General features: G+C 34.1%; 1 protein-coding gene across 1 annotated transcript in view; it reads right to left on the bottom strand.

The window, feature by feature from the left end:
- The window catches only part of CDH12 (cadherin 12), a 291,099-nt gene that overhangs the window by 59,049 nt on the left and 210,905 nt on the right, over nt 1-21,145 (bottom strand). Inside the window, exon 6 of the mRNA XM_007075935.3 lies at nt 1,392-1,579. Within this exon, the coding sequence (XP_007075997.1) occupies nt 1,392-1,579 (188 nt within the window). The remainder of the gene's footprint in view (nt 1-1,391; nt 1,580-21,145) is intronic.

The raw sequence follows: 21,145 nt of genomic DNA, 5'->3' as shown, positions 1-21,145 counted from the left end.
GAGAAAACAGTACTAAATTAAATGAGTATCACTGTTTTTCCTACACTCCATTCTTAAAAATTCCTATAATTTGCTTCACTGATATGGAAACAATCTACACGTCCTAAATATAATTGTGATTTTTCTTTCTCACATTTCCATAACCCTTCTTCAAGTCACTCCCCAACAAAACACAGATTATAACCTGTCTAATATTGACAATTGTGCTCTCCCCTTCTGCGATTCTCCTCTGTATTAATCCCTTTTATTATTATTATTATTTTGATAGAGAGAGATAGAGAGAGATGGAGAGCATGCTCTTGAGCAGGGAAGGGCAGAGAGAGAGAAAAGAGAGAATCCCAAGCAGGCTCCGTGCTGTTAGCATGGAGCCCAGCATGTGGCTCCTTATCATGAGCTACGAAATTATGACCTGAGCAGAAACCAAGAATCAGTTGCTTAACCAACTGAGCCACCCAGGCGCCCCTAACCTATTTAACATTACTCAGTGGCTTCCCATCAGAGTCCGCCTTTCCTTCCCTCTCCCACCTTTTCTCCCTCTCCCTCTCCTTTCATCTTTCCCTCTCATTCTCCCTCCCCTTCCTCCTCTCTCTCTCTCATTAATCCTTCTTTTCAGTTACCTCCTTAAAACCTCCTCAAGGCCAGCATTACCCTTGTTCATTTCTTCCATTCCTCAGTAGTATAGATTACTGACATAGGGATTCTTCCACTGTGATATAAACCTTTACCAGCAATGTGTGAATTAGATATTTATATAGACATTTATAGTCTCAGAAAAGTCCTGAGACGGTAAGACCAAAGCTGGTGGGGTTAGAATTTACCTCTAGATCTTATTTTATTTTATTTTATTTTATTTTATTTTATTTTATTTTATTTTAAATGTTTGTTGTTGTTGTTGTTGTTTTAATTTTGAGAGAAAGCCAGTGAGAGGGGAGGGGCAGAGAGGGATGGAGAGAAAGAATCCCAAGCAGGCTCCCTGCTGTTAGTGCAGAACCCAATATGAGGCTCGAACTCACAAACCATAAGATCATGACCTGAGCCAAAATCAACAGTCAGACACTTAACCAACTGAGCCACCCAGGAGCCCCTAGATCTTATTTTAATTAATATATTTGTTTAAGTTTGTAACAATTAAAAATCAAATTACAATTAAATTATTGTAAGAATTTTTTAATAAATGAATTCATGGACCTGTTTCAACAAAAAATATGTATCTGTTGATTTTCAGAATACAAATACCTGAGGAAGTGAATACTTCAGAGCCGTTTGGTCTTTTTTAAATTTAATATAGTGCTCGTTTAAGGAAATTAAAATTTCTGCCATTTTCAACTTTTAGTCATTTTGTGATTTAATTATTATTGGGTAATCAACTGTTCAAAACCTTGTCTATGTACCTTTTTCAATTTGATGACTCCTTCTTGTGTATCCTCATCTGTGACGATGTCAAACAAATTTCCCCCATCTCCTGGAACAATATTGTATTCAATTTCTGCATTTTGTCCAAAATCAGGATCCACAGCTCTTATTCTTCCAATGGCTGAGCCGATAGGAGAAGACTCGGGAACTTTCAGATGGAAAATACCTGGTAAGACATGCATAATTCATGCCGTCAGTGGAGTTAGTTAAGTGTATAGTTAGATGACTAGGCTTGAGAAATATACTATATCTAAAGTAAATCACATTTAGAACATAATAGTGCCAATCAAAAAGGAATTTGCTGTCAAGTTAAGAATTATGAGTAGGAATAATAACTTCACTTTTCACTTCCATAGGTCCTGCTCTAGAATTTTAATTGGGAATTATAACTAGTAAAGTGTGTTCAATTTAAATTAGCGTGAGGAAGTATTTTAAATACTAACAGCCTCAAAGTGTACCTAATATTAAATGGAAGGGCAGGAACATCCATGTAATTAAATGGTACCAATAAGGTAGAATCCGGGACACAAGACAGAGATAAAATAAAGATAGATGACAGATTGATAGATATTTATAGAAAGTTAAGGTTATATTTTCTAATATATATATAAATATTTTATATTTTTCTTATATATTCCATAGAGAGACAGTATGTACTCAGTAAGTGTAAATCATTAAGCTAAAAAGAACCTGTAAGATAGTTGACCAAAATTTTAATCTATGATGGATTTAAGTATATTATATTATTGACTAATATTCAATTTGTGTTTAGTATTTAGTAAATTTTTCCTGGGTATACTACAAGCTACTTTTATACACATACAAGATCAGGATATCGAGTTCTATCTGCTCCATTATTTATTTAATTTTTTTTTTTTAACATTTAAAAAAAAAAAAGAAATGCTTCTTTTCACCACCAGGTGGAGCACGTACATTACTATGAATTTGATACTGAGTCAGAAAAACCTAGAAAAATTTCTATCTATATAAAATATACCAGAATCAGGAAAATTTGGAATGTCCTCTAAAAATGAAAATATATACATTGCTTAAAGGAGTTTTAGAAATTGTGTATGGCATAACATGAAAAAGATATAGGCTATTTTACTGACTTGTCATCAAAATCAATATTAAATGATTAAATGGCAGTCTATTTATATTAAAATAAGGAAAGGACGAGTGTGGAAGGAAATAAAAGTGCAAAAACAAAACTAAACTCAAAATACAAAATTTAATTTTTATATCTTCTTTCCAGTTTTAATTTCTATTAATGTACTTTGGATTGTACCTTCTCATGGCTAAAGCAACCACCGTAATTCACTCGTTTAGAACTTCTAGTTACATTCATAGAAATTAAGTTAGGAAGACCTTTAATATGTTTATTGAATGGTGAAGTTCATTCATCAAATTGCATTACAATATTTTGGTTATAGGCTTCAAGAAATATGAGGAAAAAATGCTCAATCACACCTTGTGGACATTTTGCTAAATATTTTCCATTTTATTCCCAATTACTTTGTTTTTCCCTTATAGTTTTCTCACAGTTTCAAAATGGGGTAATTTCATTAGCCCTAGTAGCATTAAATCTTTCAACTACCTCTCACCGCCCCCCCAACATAGATATCTACCACTTGCACAAATACTGCTAAAATTAGCCTTGTTTACATTCAATGGACATTACCTCATCCAAAAATATAATTAATATTAAAAGATCTAAATATTTACCTAAATTTGGCTGATTTCATGTAAAACAGAGTGTAGATTTTTACAGCAGTCTGAAAATAGTTGTTCAATTAATTTGATAATTAATTAACAGTATACCTGCCTTCCAAGGGGAGTATGTCAAATCTTTCTAAAAGAACACATTTAAAAGTTAATAAACAAATCAGAACATAGGCAAGTAATAACAATAATGCAGCTGGTAATAATGGAGTGTTACATAGGCATTAGGAAAGGATTTTGATTAAATAAGTCATATCACATGATCAAGCTGGCAACTTTTCATAGGCTACGACTATGTTTCATTAGGTTTTATTCCCTAAACACTTCACGCAGTGGCTGTCATAGAGATGCTCAAAGTTTGCAGGATTTAAAGTAGCTTTGGACTGGAGGCTACCAGAGCAAAGAGGAAGAATAAAGTCACAGGTTGCAATGTATACACATTGTCTAAGAGAAAGGTAACAACAGGTATCCAAGCGAAATTGAGTTCAAATAGCCATGATCACATAAGCAGGACCTAATGTGACTTTTACAGCCTGCTTTTCTAGAGTGTTAAGTGTTTCACAATAGCCTAAACCCTGATTGTATGGAAGCCCTTCTGAGCTACTAGCAAACATAAGGATGCCTGACTTCTTGTTTAACGTGGCGAGAAAGCCTGCAACAGTTATTTAAACTTGTACTAAACTTCTCATATATGTGATTCTTTTTATTTTCTTTTTTTCTTCCTTTCTTAATATCTGTTAAGTAGAAGTATCACTTGTCAGAAACACGTCCACCACTTTTGCCTTTTGGGTGATTGTGATAAAGAACCCGAAGAAACACCAAGAGCCTTGAAGCCCTACTACACTTAGTCATAGTTCAATGTCATGGTATATCAATAAGTATTAAGAAAGGTGTTGAATTTTTTCCTGATAAAATAGAGTAATGGAAGTATGCTGAATAATGTACTGTACATCCCTCTTTCACATGATATTTAGTTAGGAAATGACCAAAAAAGTTATCAAAGACACAGCTGACAGAGATTTGAGTGAAGGAGGCAGCTGCTGAGGGCAGTGGATTTCAAACCTCAAACATGGCCAGCAGTGCAAGGTGATGATGGTGGTGTGGACTGAGGTAGGGGGAGGTTGGATGGGCTCTTTAGAAAAATATGGACATCTAACTTAAAGTATGTATAATTTTTCTGCTTACTCTATCTAATCCATTCAATAGGAACAAATTCAGATTACATATTTGCTTTATGAGTTAGATTTCATTTGAACGATTAAAAGCAAAATTAAAAGAATTAAAAATCAAGGGAGATAATCTAGTCTGGCATCATCATTAAGAGATTATGGTTAGCAGAGGTTAAAAAAAAAAAAATTAGCCAGAATTGAGACCCTCCAATTTAAGAAGAATTTTTAGATATCTGAAGGACATCAGATAATGCAGACTTTACATGAGAGTTCCCCTTTTCAAGACAATATGCTGAGATAAGAGTTTTGTGTTTTATAAAAGGAAATTTATGAAGCCACTAACAATAAATGTGAAGATGGCTATTCCTTGCAGTATTATGTCAATAGTAAGTTAAATAGCAGTTTCTTAAAAAGTGGTCAGCATATAGCATGCCTACACATTTTAAATTATCTGATGGCACGGGAAAACTTGTAATAAACTGAAATGCCAGCATTCTCCAAAAAAACCTGACTCAAAAGCGCTCACTAACATGTCCCACCAAAATTAAGATATAATAAAAGTGAAAACAGTGATTTACCATGTACATCTTTTTTGTGTATTGAGATTTTAGTGTACATAAAACACAAATGTACAGAGCACTGAATTTTCTGTTCTTTAGGATAGCACATTTTAGTAGGGTGGAAGACATATTCATTAAGCCAAGCATTTCCAAATAAAATACTGCAGTTAGAAATAAAGTCTCCAGAATATGGAACAAATCAGAGAAACTATGCATTAGTCATGTCATATTTTTTTAGGCTCTGTCGGTTTATTTCCAGTGACTTGACATTTTATCATTTCTAGAAACTCGACAGCAAATAAAGCTGGGGTCATTCAGATTAATTCAAAACTGAAGTAATCTTCAGCTGTGCCAAAGTTGGACCGCTTGTGATGTACTGTGTCATTACAGTTCCATCAACTTCTGCGTGTCCTACTTTTGACGCATATGAAACATCTTAATGGCACTACCTGTACAAGACAGATTAAAAAATAAAACAGGTGACAAGAAATTGTTCAGAGTCAATAAGAATATATGCTTACATACTCATCAAATATACATGCTATGCTTAACAGAAAAAAAAAGTTCTCATGGAAAACGAGAAAACTGCATGTAGTGAACTAAAATGGAATTATAGTGATCAAATTCTAAAACTTTTTACAGATAATGCTCCCTCTTAATCCCAAAGGTAAAAGTATCTATTACTCAGTTATAGGCTAAATAAGTATCTTCTCAGGAACTTTGTTGTTTCAAAAAAGGTACTTGGGGTGCCTGGGTGGCTCAGTTAGTTAAGAGTCCGACTTCGACTCAGGTCATGATTTCATGGTTCCTGGGTTTGAGCCCCGCGTCGGGCTCTGTGCTGACAGCTCAGAGCCTGGAGCTGCTTCAGATTCTGTGTCTCCTTCTCTCTCTGCCCCTCCCCAGCTCGTGCTCTGTCTCTGTCTCTGTCTCTGTCTCTCTCTCTCTCAAAAATAAACATTAAAAATTAAAAAATAAAATGAAATAAAATTTAAAAAATGTACTTTGATTATTAGGACTCACACTGGTTTTGTGTATGTGTCAGGGAGGATTCAGTGACACCTAAGGAAAAAGGATATACAATAGGCTTTCCTTCTCTGAATTCTTTGGAATATTTCCAAGCATTGATATAAATACCAAAAGAGATACATTTACTTAACAAAACATATATTAATATGTTTTAAGCTACTCAGAAATAAAAGTTGCAGGACTTGCAAAAATATATTAAGTTAATGAATAAACTATGTAATGCAGTGACAACATTTAGTAATAAAAACAGCAAGTATAAAGAAAATAGAACAATCCAGTATAAATTCTCTTTTGAAATACATTTTATGTTTATTGTCATAACTAAAATTACTCAAAAATAATATGTAAGAAGTCAATGTTCAGCTGCACAGAAAACTTACTATACTTAGGAATATGAAAACATATTATTTGAGATCTTGTAAATAGATGATTGCTTGAAGTAGTACATGTATGTTTAAACTTTTGAAAGTAATGTATATTACCATAAAACTGTTGATTCAGTGATTCAATTCAAACATTTAATTGTTCAAATAGTCATCCCACATGTTTGTGTGTATGTGACTTACCATCTAATGACATAGAAATAAAATGTTTCTTTCTCAATATTTTATTGTTTTAATTTCATAAGCAAAGATAGTAATAGCACACAAAATGATTTCACCTTATCTAAAGAAAAGAAAAAGGAAATGGAAGCAAACAATATTTCTGTACGAGGATAAAGGACTATGTACCTGTTATACCTTCTTATTAGCCCTGTGACCTAGTGCAAAATATTTAATCCTTCTTTTCCTGATCTCTAAAATTGGAATAATAATAATGGTGATGATGATGAGATCGTGATGTCACTCATACAATAGTGAAACTCCTAAGTAATAACTATTATTACTAGTTGCTTTCCAAATAGTAATTCTCTAGATAACTCCATATCTGTATTGTACTATTTTCCTGTAAAAGTTGCAGTAGTCAACTGGAAACTGCCTATAGAGATATGGAGATGAAAGAAAGGGAGGTGTTAACAGAGTTCTGAAAAGCCATTCTAATTTTAGCTGAAACACTTTCCCCCTATCTTCAAAACTGAAGGATTCAAGACTAAAAATATCTTGGTGGTTGAAGAATGTTTTATGCCCTCTATTTCCTCAAAAGCCTGAAGCTGTATTTTCAATAAGCACAAATTAAAGTAACGGAAATATAGTCCGCAAGAAAAAACCATCCTGATACCAAAGTTGGATTCCAACTAGATTTTAGTCAAGCATACTAAGCATACAGTAAGTGGAAGCTCTCAGTAGTGACAGAGACATTTAGTCCTGCTCATTCTTAGGATGGGTCTGGGATGAACAAATTTTTGGAAGCGTCAAGTATCTGGAATCAAGAACTTTACTTTATTGGCCAAATTACTTCATTTTTTACAAAAGTTATAATTGCCTAGTCTAGACTTTCATTAATTATACCCATGAGTATGAATTGCCATAAACCCAATATACAATATATTAATGGATTTATAAGTTTTATGAAATGTTATCAATTCTATTTAATAATAGAAATATTTCTTTTCTCAGAGATACGAGAAATTCATTCCAAACTTTCTAGCTCTGAGCAGCCATACACAGCACAAAAATCTAGGGCTAATTATTGAATTGTCCCGTCTAAATTTCCTTTGGGTGGTAGATTAGTTAAGTCGTCCAGTAACTCGGATTATTGATGAGTGAATCAACTGCAGCATTTAGTAGCTTCCTCAATGGAATGATAAAGAAAAAACAAATAAAACAAAAAATACAGAACAAACCATGTTTATCCTAATGGCATTAATGACCTGGTTGGGGAGGTAGATACGAATTAAACAATTATACAAATGAAGTAAAATTGCTAAGTAACATCAGTGCTTTAAGGGAAAGTTACACAATTCTGTTCACTTTTTCTGACGTTTAAGCTAAGAACCTGAGCTAAGTCAACTGGCTGATGTTGGATTTGTGAGGTAAGCTATTAGAAAACATTCCAAATAGTAGAAACGATATGACAAAGCCCTTCTAATAATTATCCTAATCTTCTGCCCTTCTATTTTGCTTGTTCAGTTACTACCACTATGGCTTGTTTATATAACATATACTGATATAGAGACAGTAAACATCAACTTTAATATCAAATATAAATAACTTTACCTTTAGTTAATATCAATATATTGATCTCTCTACATCCACTAATTCATTATCATTTTTCTGTTGATCTTTTTTCCTCATTCGACTAAAACATGTTTTGTTGTTTCATTATCATATTAATCTATGGCCTATATATCTTGTCCATGTTGTTGCTGCAGTCTGGTCAAGCTCAACCCTTGATAATGATAATTACCCTCTTTCTCAAGAAGGAGGTGCGACTGACTGAGGAAAACCAAAAAGAAACAGTCAGCTAGATATCATTATAAATTTTCATCACTATCCTCAAATGCACTTTCCAGATTGGCTGTAAAGCATACAAATTTACAAAGGTAACTTACCACTATTTGCTATGACCTCTATTTTACACTGATCTATTTTCCACAAATCTTTACTACCGACTTTTTTTTTTTACTTTTTTTTTACTTTTTTTCTACAGATTTTCCTCAACTTATAATGGGGTTTTGTCCCAATGAACCCATCATAAATTGAAAACAGTGTAAGTTGAAAAGGCATTTAATACACCTAACCTACTGAACATCATCGCTTAGCCTCTCCTACCTCAGACCTGCTCAGAACAATGACAGTAGACTACATTTGGGCCACATCACCTAACAGAAAGCCTATTTTGTAACAAAGTGCTGTCCATTTCACGTAAATTATGAATACTGTATTATCGGTTGTTTACCCTCATGATCGCATGACTGACTGGAAGCTGTGGCTCGCTGCCTCTGTTCAGCATCACAGGTGAATATCATACCACATACAGCTAGCCTGGGAAAAGTTCAAATTTCAAAATTCAAAGTACGGTTCCTACTAAATATGTATCACTTTCACACCATTGTAAAGTTAAGTTGAACTGGCGTGAGTTGAAGACCAACTTAATTGGTGACCCTTCTCCTATTTTACAGGGGAAAAAAAAAATGAACTCATATCACATAGGAGACAGTTCAGCTTCCTGAACCTTCAAACAATCCCACATCAGTATTTCTGCTAGTCTGAAAAGGCATAACATGCATCATTTAATAAAAACATGTTTCCGGGCACCTGAGTGGCTCAGTTAGTTAAGCGTTAGACCTCAGCTCAGGTCAAGACCTCACGGTTCCTGAGTTCAAGTACCATGTCAGGCTCTGTGCTGACAGCTCAGAGCCTAGAGCCCACTTAGGATTCTGTGTCTCCCTGTCTCTCTGCCCCACCCACTTGTGCTCTACCTCTGTCTCTCAAAAATAAATTAAAAAAACATTAAAAAAAAACCCAAACGTGTTTCCTTTCTTTGTCTTCCACTGCTCCTTTAGACCTTATTCAGCGAGGGTAAGCTTTCTCTTTTCTTGGATGAGACTATGGTGAATCAATGATGTTTTTGCTCAACTCTAAATAATAGACAGTCCTATGTTCACTTTATCTTACAAATTTTAGATTTTGAAATGAGAAATTCCCAACTTATTAATTATTAATTATTACATCAATCCTTATACAAAATTTAGAGTTCTCTTGTCTGCCTCCCTGCCGACAAGGCCACCTGGGCCAACAACGGATGGGACTTTGGGGATATGACTGGTGTGGCAGGCTTCCCTCTGTCTCATCATCCACTTTGCAAAAGTGTTTTTACCTCACAAGAGGCAACAAAGCTAGTTTTTTGGGGGCTGTTTTCACTTGAATAGATAGGTTTTGCTTCTCTGGGATTAAAGGTAATGGCTCTAATGGCTCTTTTGGGAGCTCTTGGGAGCTTCTCCCACTACATACCCAAGACAAGGGCATTGCCTCTGCTTTGATGTAACATTCCCCTTAGGCTCTGGATCTCCAAACAATCCATTTCACACACAGATTCTCACTTCAAGGAAAATCTCTGTGGCAGAACTTAAAATGACTCTGGCTTGGACATTCAGCTTCCACACCTAACCCCTCCTTTTGTTGTCATGTAATTACTCTCCCAGACAAAGCCTTATTCCAGTATCTGCTCTTTCTGAAGATACTTTCACGTTCCTAAGCATAAGGCAAGCCTCAGACCCTCGATTTTGTCCATTTTCTGAAATAATATGGGAAAATATACTGGATTTTATCATTGGCTCTTCATGAAGGAAGGCCCCCCTCACAAGCCCTGAGAGGCAAGGGAAGGGTAGCTCCACCCTTATTTTCATTAGATGGAAACTGCGCGTGGTTTTATGCAAAGAAATCCTCAGTGCAAAATTCTCCCTCCACTCCACACTCTATAGTATTTTAAAAGCACAACAATAGCCTCACTGTGATTGAGGACTTCAAGAATCTTAAATGCATCCTGACTTTCTATTGTAAATTCTGTATTTTGTTTCTGGGACCATACTTGGTCATGTGGTATCCATTGTAGCTTAGCTCCCAGTGGAAACTTCAATATTAGCCTCTTATATCAGTAAGTGTTCTTTCACCCTTCTATCCAATTTCAACTGAGGTGTCCCCCTGCCTCTTCTTATTAAACCCCAATAATTCATTGATATCACTGACATTTTAGCTCCTAAAATCATTTAACCTAGCCACATATTCCCATTTTTCACAACTGCCGTCAGTACCACCATCACAGATTAACTGACTCACACTACTCGTCTTGTGTCACTCCAGTTATCTAACTGGCTTTCTTATGACTATTCTGCTTGCCATCCCCCACATGCACTCTATTTTCTGTGCTGCACTGCATGAATAGGATCATTTATATCACTTTTATCTAGAAACTCCATTTCTTTTATCATTGAGAAGACTGTTGCAAGGACATATATGAACCTTTAGAAAATCTATGAGTGTCAATATGACGGAAAGAGAGAACTTTTTAAAAATTTTTTTTTCAACGTTTTTTATTTATTTTTGGGACAGAGAGAGACAGAGCATGAACGGGGGAGGGGCAGAGAGAGAGGGAGACACAGAATCGGAAACAGGCTCCAGGCTCCGAGCCATCAGCCCAGAGCCTGACGCGGGGCTCGAACTCACGGACCGCAAGATCGTGACCTGGCTGAAGTCGGACGCTTAACCGACTGCGCCACCCAGGCGCCCCGAGAGAACTTTTTAAAAAGAGATACTCTTTAAGTAGAATAGACCACATCATCTCCATCGCCATCATCATCATCATCACCATCGTCACTATCAAAGGAATTATTTGTATAGTGATTCCTATTCTCAGGTACTTTTTTAAGCACTTTCCCATTATAACATAATTTTATCCTCACATTAAGAGTATGAGGCAGATACTATTATGATGATTCCCAGTCAGTGACGTTCTAGTAAATGTTTGACAATTGGATCAAAGTAGGGAGGGAGAACAGATATGGGTAAGCTCAAATTTTTCAGTGTTTCTCAGTTTCTGGGGTGAAAGAACTCCCAGCATCCCTGCTTTCAAGCCAATGTGACATCACTGAATACAGATGGGAGGTGTGCACAATTGGCTTGAGGATCAGGAGAGCGAGCTCCAGCAAACCACTCTATCAATGAAGAAATTGAGGTACATGAGATGAACCAATCAAGTGGCACCTCTGATCTAAACTTCACCTGTTTTTACTGCCTGAATGTCATTCAAACAGAGACAATATTGGATTAACAAATAAGTTCTTTTAAAATGCAAATAATTCAAATTATTCTTAATTTCAGGAAGACTGATGAATGCAAATCCCAATTAAGGGTCAATTGGAGTTGGATAGACTTAGGGAAAGTTTCCTTTTTCAATGCTTAGAGAGTAAAATCAATGAAGACAGAGAGACAAGAGCATGTATTAGATGTGAGATGGTTCTTAGAAAGGGATGCTGCTCTAAAATTAAAATTACTTTTACTTCCGTACCCAAGAAAGAAAAGGACATTTATTCTATCTCTTTCTGTTCTTCCAATAATCCCTCCCTTATTACAAAGCTCCCAGCTTTCCACTACAAAATTTTTCAAGGAGGCATTGTTATGTTTAATACTATAGTTCTGCTAAATTATAGATCCAATTAACACATATCTGTATTTCCTTGCAAAATGAATTGCTTTTTATAACATCATTTTTTTTCAAGAGATTGCATTGGAAATCCCAACCAAGCTAATTCCAAATGAACTGTGAAACATAATCCATTTGAATTACTTAATGATTGCCAGAATTAAAAGTGCTTCTGATTCTCAAAAATATGTATTTTTAATATATATGATTTATATAACCACTATCCCCATTACATAATAGTAAACATGATGGAGATCTTGGCAAGAGTTCACAACATTTCAAGTGCATCAGTAACTTTCCATTGTTCATTCATTTCTATGGAGTACATTTAATATTCCCTTAAAACCTCCATTAAATATGTAAACCTTGCTCTTGTCTTTGTCTTATGTAATTTCTGTTCATCTAACAAAATATGGCACATAGATAATTGTCAGCGATATTAGCCACTGATTTCACAAAAATAAGCAACACTAGAATTTTTATTAAAAATTATTAATAAATATGACACCTTATTATCTAAGCTTCTGAAAAAATGTTTGGAATCTAAATTCATCTGTGAATATTATTTACTCAAATATTTGATTTCTCAAAAGAATTTTTTTGGAAACATGAGAGTAGTCTGGAAAAGAGAAATTTGATAAAGTTTCTTCCTTTATAACATTTTTTTTAGGCAAAACTAATTCTTGCAAAGCATCCAATTCATTGAACTACAAATATTATTTATGAATATTCATCACATATTCATGCATCATATTTGTAGACAAAGTTTTAAAATTTTCTGTACTCACGTATTTTATTATTTGAACACTTCTTATGCCTTCCCTATTTTGCTGCTTATGCCTAAATTGTTTCACTGGCCTGCTACTCCTCTTCTTTTTATGTATAAATTCTATTCCTGGGGCTCCTGGATGACTCAGTTGGTTAAGCGACTGACTTCAGCTCAGGTCATGAGCTCACAGTTTTGTGAGTTCAAGCCTCATGCTAACAGCTCAGAGCCTGGAATTGGCTTCGGATTCTTTGTCTCCCTCTCACTCTCTGCCCCGCTCACACTTGAACTCTCTCTCTCTCTCTCTCTCTCTCTCTCTCAAAAATAAATAAACATTTAAAAAATATATTCCTCATTCTTTCAAGGGCAGCTTAAAGCCATTTTTGATGAAACATTTTCTTGCATTCTCACTTTTATTTTTTCCCATAATTCTATACGAAAAATCCTTTAAAACATGATGTTTTTGCATCATCTAAATATTTTGGCGAACATTTGCTCTCCCACTGGCTAATTCTTACTGTGGGTTTCAGAAATTAATGTGGATATTATTTCCTTCAAAATCCTCTCAAATCTATTCTCTAATGATTTGGATGCCCATCTTATACATTTATGTGTCATTGTGTGCATAAGTCTATCATTTATTTTATTTCAAGTAGTATAATTGTCCATTAACTTAATCTCCCCATTATACACAGAGCTGCTTGAGGGAAGTCGTTAAATTTTTTTATCCTTTTTGTACCGACACACAAAAAAGATATAGCCTTTTTTGCACTTACACTTCAATAAAACTAGCAATCAATTAAACATTCATTAAATACTATAATTAATTGTGTCGATATTTGTTAACAAACTAGGTTTCTTATGTACAAAATGTTTGGTGTCCGTGGTTATTGCCTATATTCTGTTTCACTCTCATAAAGAAATACTGAAGAAGTTCGATTTCTTTGCCTATATAAATGTTAAGACCAATGAGAGGCACACATGACAAAGAGGAATTTAAACCATGTGAAATAAATGTTGAATCTAGAATGTTTCACATTAGAAATTAAAAATTGTCACCAGTGTTAGAAAAATTATGTATTAGAAGCTTGAGGTGGTATTAAGCAACTAGAGATGTCATATGTTAGTTTTAATTTAATAATCCTGCCACTGTGTTTTCTCTGGGTTAAAAAATATAATGAAATCAGAAAATTGTATTTAAATCAAAATATTCACTATAAATGTTCATGGGTAAAGATAACACTATTTTGGTGATGGAATTTTATATTCACTTCCTAAATATTTCCGTGGAGTTAGAAATCTTGAAATTGATTTTTTCATGTATATAAAAGTTATACAATCAGTCCTAAGATTTTTTTTTTTCCTGGTGGTAAATTCAGCTACAATACAGGCATGAGCTGTTTCTTGAGCTACTTTTCTCTTCAATACATGTTTGATCATACATTAATGGGAAATTCTGATAAAGGAGAAGCAACAGACACAAAGAAATGGTATAAAATGAGCCTATACTCTAGTTGAAGACACAGATACAAAGAAGGAATGGGGATAAGGTTGAAAAGAGGGAGGAAAGAAAATGTGGGAGGGAGGAGAGGAGGAGGAAAAAAGACACTCACTGTTGGATACTTCAATTGCATTATTTTACTTAATCCTCCCAGAAGCTCTATTATTATTAAGATGCCTACTTAATTTACTATCCAAACAGAACCACTTTTGAGAGCAAAAGCAATCACTATTTGTAATTAATTTGAGGCCACATGTGAAAACTGGAGCTGTCTCAGGCAAACCACAATATATGGTCCCCCTATTTATTATCTTAATTTGATGCTGTAAAAACATGAGATAGCGAGAGTTTATTTAGCCATTCAGGCCCGAGTGACTTAATGGTGAAACTAAGCTTTCCATCAGTACCTTTCCCAAAGCCTTGGCTCTCTCTATTCTACAAATCTTATAAACATAAAAAATACTCTCAGTCTTGGAGAGAATGTCTTTTCAGTTTGATTAGTGGAAAAGTAGATAGAATGCCCCATGTTCACATTTAAGCGCTCTCACTTTTACCCGGTGGTTCTGGTGTAGGAAGCAGTGACCTATATTTTCATAAACATTCATATTTAAATATTAGAGCTTTAATATGGTGCCCAATTGTGTTCTGCTGCATTGCACATGTAACTACGAAGTACCTGGCCCCACCTCTTACCATCTCTTTTTCTTGCAGTTTCTTCTTTTAAATGTGTGTAAATAAACAAAACCTATTCATAAGGATTAAAGAAGTTAATATGCAGCTTTAATGTACGTTACATAGTACATGTGCAATAAGGATTAGCTGCTGTCCACACTAAAATCATCACCATAGGCCATAAAGAGTAATACAACTGTACCACCTGGAAAAAGTCTTGGAACTGGCTGATGCAGCCTGGGCAGGAAAATGCAGAAAAGCAAACTGAGGGCTTGTGAATTTGAAGATTTAACAAGGAAGTAACAGATAGGTATGCTTTGCACCCAGAGACTTAGGGGTTTTCTCATTACTTAAATCTGATAAATTCGGTTGCTGGCATCTCTTTACTTGCTCTGACTGACAGGAAATGTCACAAAAGGAATTTTTCTCCTATTTTTGCGGGAGGGCTGGAAAGTGGAAATGGGAGAACGTGCTCATTACCTGACTTGTCTGTTTCAGAACCTAAGAGTTTTATTACATCATTGGTAAAATCTCACATCTGAATTGTGGATTATATGATGCCAAAACATTCAAGCCACTTCTCCAGGATTTGAATTAAAAAAAAAGGACTCTTAGGTGAGCTACAAAGTGCACAGATGAATACTGACAAATATTTTAAATATTTATAAGTCCCATGGTCTTTAGATATTGTTAATAACATTGGTAAGATTAAGCACGGTATCTTTTAATACCATTTCAGTTTTAAACGTTATTTACTATGGTTCACAAAATAATTTAAAACTAAAAGTCAGATTTCTTAAAGACCTACAGAAGTTGTAGCTCAAAAGCTTAGTTCTTTTGCAAATCAGGCAGCGGGGCCATGGAGCAACCAGGCTGCAATCTTGTGCCCTTTGCCACATAGTGAAAAGGACCAAATAAGTCAGCAAAACCTTCAGCATCACTTAAAAAAAGATTCATGCTTTCATTAACAAAGCCTAATGTGATACTAATGTGACAGTAATAGTGACGACAAATTATTTTAAAATTGTGGTAACTATTTTTTGTTTGCTTACATCTGCCTACCTGGAGTCTAGTGAAACTATTCCCTTCTCATTGGAGAAGCTGGAGCTTGCATTCACTCACTGAGCTTGCATTCAAAGGGATTCAGCTCTGTGTTAGCCTCTAAGCATCCATATCTGACATCTGTAGGCTCTTTGGAATACTTTTAAGCAAGATGTGTAACTGTATATGAGTGTTTAATTGTAAAAGACAAAAACAAACAAAAACACAAAGCTTTTCAAAATGGTGTAAAGTGAATAAATTTTAATATTCAGATTTTACCTAAATATGCTTGTAGGAATAGAATCTTGTATGGATAAAAATAACTCTAATGATATACAAAAGTTAACTCATTACCTCTATTTAAGGAATAATGAAAATGCCTTCTAGGGGTGCCTGGGTGGCTCAGTTGGTTAGGTGTCCGACTTCGGCTGAGGTCATGATCTCACAGTTCATGAGTTCGAGCCATGTGCTGACAGCCTAGAGCCTGGAGTCTGCTTCTGATTCTGTTGTCTCCCTCTCTTTCTGCCTCTCCCCTGCTCGAACTCTGTCTCTCCCTCTCTTGCAAAAATAAATAAACACTCAAACATATTTAAAAAGAAAGAAAGAAAATGCCTTCCAAATTGTTTCATCACAGTAAGCCAATGATTTTCAAATTATTCACTGTAGATGATTTAGAATTTACCAGATTACTTGTTTGAAATTCAGATATCTGGGTCCAAGCTATGTCACTTGAAACAGAACTTCCATCACAGGGACAGAGGATCTCAAGGGATTCTTAGGGCAAATAAGATTTAAGAACTATTGGGAGCACTGTGGTGAATACAACTCAAGTCATCATTTGCATGCCTTATCGTCAGGAAATAGTTCTCTCTTGCTTGTTTTTATTGAAGTAGACAAAGGAGTCATTTGGGAATTAAAGTAGAAGTGTTTGTTCCACTTAAGTAAAAAGCTAGTTTTATTATAGCTTAGCTTGATTTTCAAAAATAGAAATAGAGCCATCAAATATGATGACTATTTTTATCACTCACGCCTACAATTTTTATGAGACCCAGGTAATAAAAGTTCTTTGTGTAATATTTCCAAAGTCTTAGATTTACAATTTCTTTATTTTATGCTTTTTAAATATCCCCCCCCCCAAGTGAGGAGTTCTACACACACACACACACACACACACACACACACACACATACAGAGATACACATATAAAAACATGTCTACATACATAAATTAGGAATATGGGTAATATATAACTGTCGCATATTATGCATCCCACAATACCAAAGACCTCTTTGTCTATTTTTCAATCTGCATTCATATCTTTGGGAGGTACTGATATAAAAAGTCATGTATTTATAGATAGCATCTAAATAATTTTTGATTAAATATGAATAATATATAAAACATTACTTCTGAAATTTACATTTTCTTCTTACTGTAGAGGCCTCTGGGAAATGAACAAGCCCCTTAGAGCCCTAGACTAGGGAAAATTTTTGTCAGAAAATGCTCTAAAAGTGTTATCTAGTGGAAATTACTTAAATATTAGTAAAAATTCAATTGTGGGAATTAAAACATGTTCTAACATTGATACTGAATCAGCACCAGTACTAAATCTGAGAAACATAAACAAACATGACTTTATGTCGACCCATTCATATATTGTTGCTTTCTTGTATTACTATTTAAATCCTTCACCTGTTTTCAAGAAGCCTCAACTTGTATTTATAGTGAAAGCTTCTGTACTAAATAATATGTTAGTATACTGTTAACCTTGCAAACCAAACTGACCCAACCACCCTCTCAATCCCAAATATTGGAAAGGGGCTGACGTTATCCTCATTTAAGCAGTGGATTTCACTTAAGACCCATTATTTTGACCATACTTCTTCCAGTACATTTTTCAGAGTACTTGTCACCATTTTCTCTTTCCCATTCCTGCACCTAAGATAACATATTGGAGATAGTGCTAAAAGCAGAAATTTGGCCTTTGTTTCACCTTTAGAGAGAAAACTTAGGAGCATGCTATGGTGTTATCCATTATTTGCACTTGACCTGCAGGTAGGAGGTGGGCCAGTAGTCGGAGTCTCCACATAAGCTGGGATGTGAGAGTTCTATACAATTCATGTCTGGCAGTGACAGGGTGGGTTGTGAAAACAATGAAGTGTTCCTCACAATGTTTCCATATTCACACACACACTGGGCAGCAGAAGGCCTTTTCTGCACTCAAAGGCCAGGAAATGTTTTCTCTGTGGTGTTACTTAATGATTCTGAGATTCTATCTATCTATCTATCTATCATCTATCTACCTATCATCTATCTATCTTTCTACCTATCTGATTTAGATAGTTCTATAAAAATTGATGTCTACAAAATATACACAAAGTCATGAACTGTCATATTGTATACATGTATACTTTCAGATTGTATATTATTTGCATAAATAAACTTAAATCATAGAATTTGTATGTTTGATTTACCTCATTCAGCCCCATGACAATCCCCTTGGAAACCTGGAAGAATGTAAAGGTATATTTTCTATGGCTGGATCTGAGTTAACTGTCAAAATTCAATTAGCTTTTAGCCCTTTATTTTTAAAGGCTTATTAAATTTTTAACAAGAAAATTTCACTCTAGAAGCTTACAGTTTTCCAAGTTAAGGATGCTAAATGGTAAAGAGAAATAGACTTTGTTCCCCCAACTGGTTATAACTGGGCTTATGTTGATTCTAATGAAAATCTTTATAAATTACATATTGTAATAAACATGTATTTAAAAATAAACAATCTTATATTATACATTTCAAAATAATAAAAGAAACAGTCTTAATTTGGATGCCAGAAAAGTAATAACAGGACGAAAAAATGAAATATATTTTAACTAAACACATAAATATTTTAAACCAAATAAATGTATAGTTATCAGCATTTGTTTTTCTTTAATAACTCATAACTGACCTTGGCAGTCTATAGTCTTTCTATATCATGAATGTATAATAGAAATATATATATACATACTTCTTATCCATAGATCTGTAGTCATTACCTTATAGTTCATGTAAACAAGATCAAACATTATTCATTGTGCAGTAGACATTTTGGCTGATGTATTTAATACTTTAATTTTACTTACATTGTTTTTTGTTAATTTGAGGAAAATAACAACTTTTCCTGGGTGAAGTCTAGTATTTGCAAATATCTTATTCATTAAATTAACTAACTATATATGGATACAACTATATATTTTATATAGTAATTATTGTGCAAATAATGTTTTATTGACTATTATCCAAATCAAAATACTTATAGCTATCAACCGTCAATATAAACATGTTTGGTAGGTATCTTTTTAAAATAGAATTTCTTTAAAATAGTTTTACCTACTTTTAAGAATTTTTCTTAGAACAATTATTAATGTCCTATTTTCCACATTTGAACTTATTTACCTTACACAGAGTTCTCTTACTCAAAAGAAAGAAGAAGAAAATACCTCTTTACATTTCCTATAAATGAAGTATCCCTTTCATCCAATGTTCTGTATGGACTGCTTTATTTCACTAAGGTTGATCTCACATTCATTACAAAATTATTATACAGAAGAAAGAGACCAAGTGGGAGAAGCATGAATATTTTGCCTAATGTGAATTAACCACATCACTTAATTGATTTGATCTCATAATGTATTATTTAGATCAGCTTGTTAGATGGTTTTGTCATTTAAAATTCAAGTAATGGAAACCATCAGCATTTTCCTGTAGATTATTTTAACAGAGATCTTTTGCAGATATTCTTGGTTATGGTAGATGGTAGTTTTATAAGTATATGGAAAAGATTTTGCAAAGAAAATATTTTGCCTTTATACGACTACAGGTACAGCTCTTTTAACATGTCAGGTATTATTTCCATTTCCATATTTGTTTTGGATAGTTTTCTGGGTTATCTATAGGACATTTTAAATCACACACAGGTATCAAAGGCAAATTGTCTTTCAAGAGGGAGAATGTAAACGAGAGACCTGAAGTCACTACGTAAGATGAAGTTTTGGTTCTCTCACCTAGTGGCTGCATGATCTTGAACAAGTTTTTAACTTTTAAAAACTTAACTTATAGCAACTTTTCTTAATAATGTGCCTTGCTACTTTATTTCTAAAATTGAGAAAATACTATAAAGTCATTATAAAAGTAAGAAGGGAATATATATGCAAATCACTATGCACAGTAGATGACACACAGTAATTTACTAGTCAATATCATTGTCACCATCATCATATCATATTGGCAGGAAGTTCTGATATCTCAGGAACCATGTATTTTTCAACAATAAAACAGCAAACTGCTTACACATGCATGATACAAATGCGTGTGTCATTCCATTTTTTTTTCACCTCTAACAGACTTAGAGAAGGAAATGGATGGAAATGGGTACTTAACAGTGTCACATATGCATACGTACGCACACAAAGCCCAAACAAATTATGATTAAATTTTAAGAAATTATCTTCTGAAATTTTAAGCAATAAGAAATTGTAGCTCATGAAATTCATCTGAATGAAGTTGTTGTTCTTTTTTTTTTCAGAATAATTGCTTATTAGGCATGAATAAATGCAGCTAGTTGTGGGGATTTTCTTTTAAGTTATTTATGTATAGAATATATATATATTTTACTTTTAAGGTTGAAAAGATTATCATTTCAGTTTGTAATGTTATGTCACACTTGCAGCTTAATTGCTGCACATGAGAAATATTCTTGCAAAAAGAGCATTGACTTCTAAATAAATGGCTTTTCTGTTTAGACCTGTATTCTGTCTTTTCCTCTCAAGGATGTAATTCGAAATGACAATACAGTAAAAAGGGCTTGACACAATGGCATGTAAAATTTCAAGGGGATTAATTTCTTATTCATGCAAAATCTGAAAACCCTTTTCTTTCTCATGATTCAAAAATATCTCTCACCCATTATACTTTGAGACTATAGTTCAAAAATACATGTAATACAAGTAGAAAATAATTTTATCATGGTGACCTGTTCAGTATATTTCTTTTGCCCTCTTGTCTCTCTGTGCAGGAATGGTGACAATTCAACATATGTCATGTGACTTTTTTGCAAGTGTTTTAAAAAGTATGGTTTTAGAGGGCAGATAAGAGAAAAGAAAACTTTTCATTTTAACATTATGTTAAACTAGAAGGAGTCTGAACTTCTGAG

The sequence above is a fragment of the Panthera tigris genome, chromosome A1 (assembly GCF_018350195.1).
Source record: "Panthera tigris isolate Pti1 chromosome A1, P.tigris_Pti1_mat1.1, whole genome shotgun sequence".
Lineage (NCBI taxonomy): Eukaryota > Metazoa > Chordata > Mammalia > Carnivora > Felidae > Panthera > Panthera tigris.
Note: the sequence above shows the minus strand (reverse complement) of the source record. Positions and strands in the feature narration are given on the sequence as shown.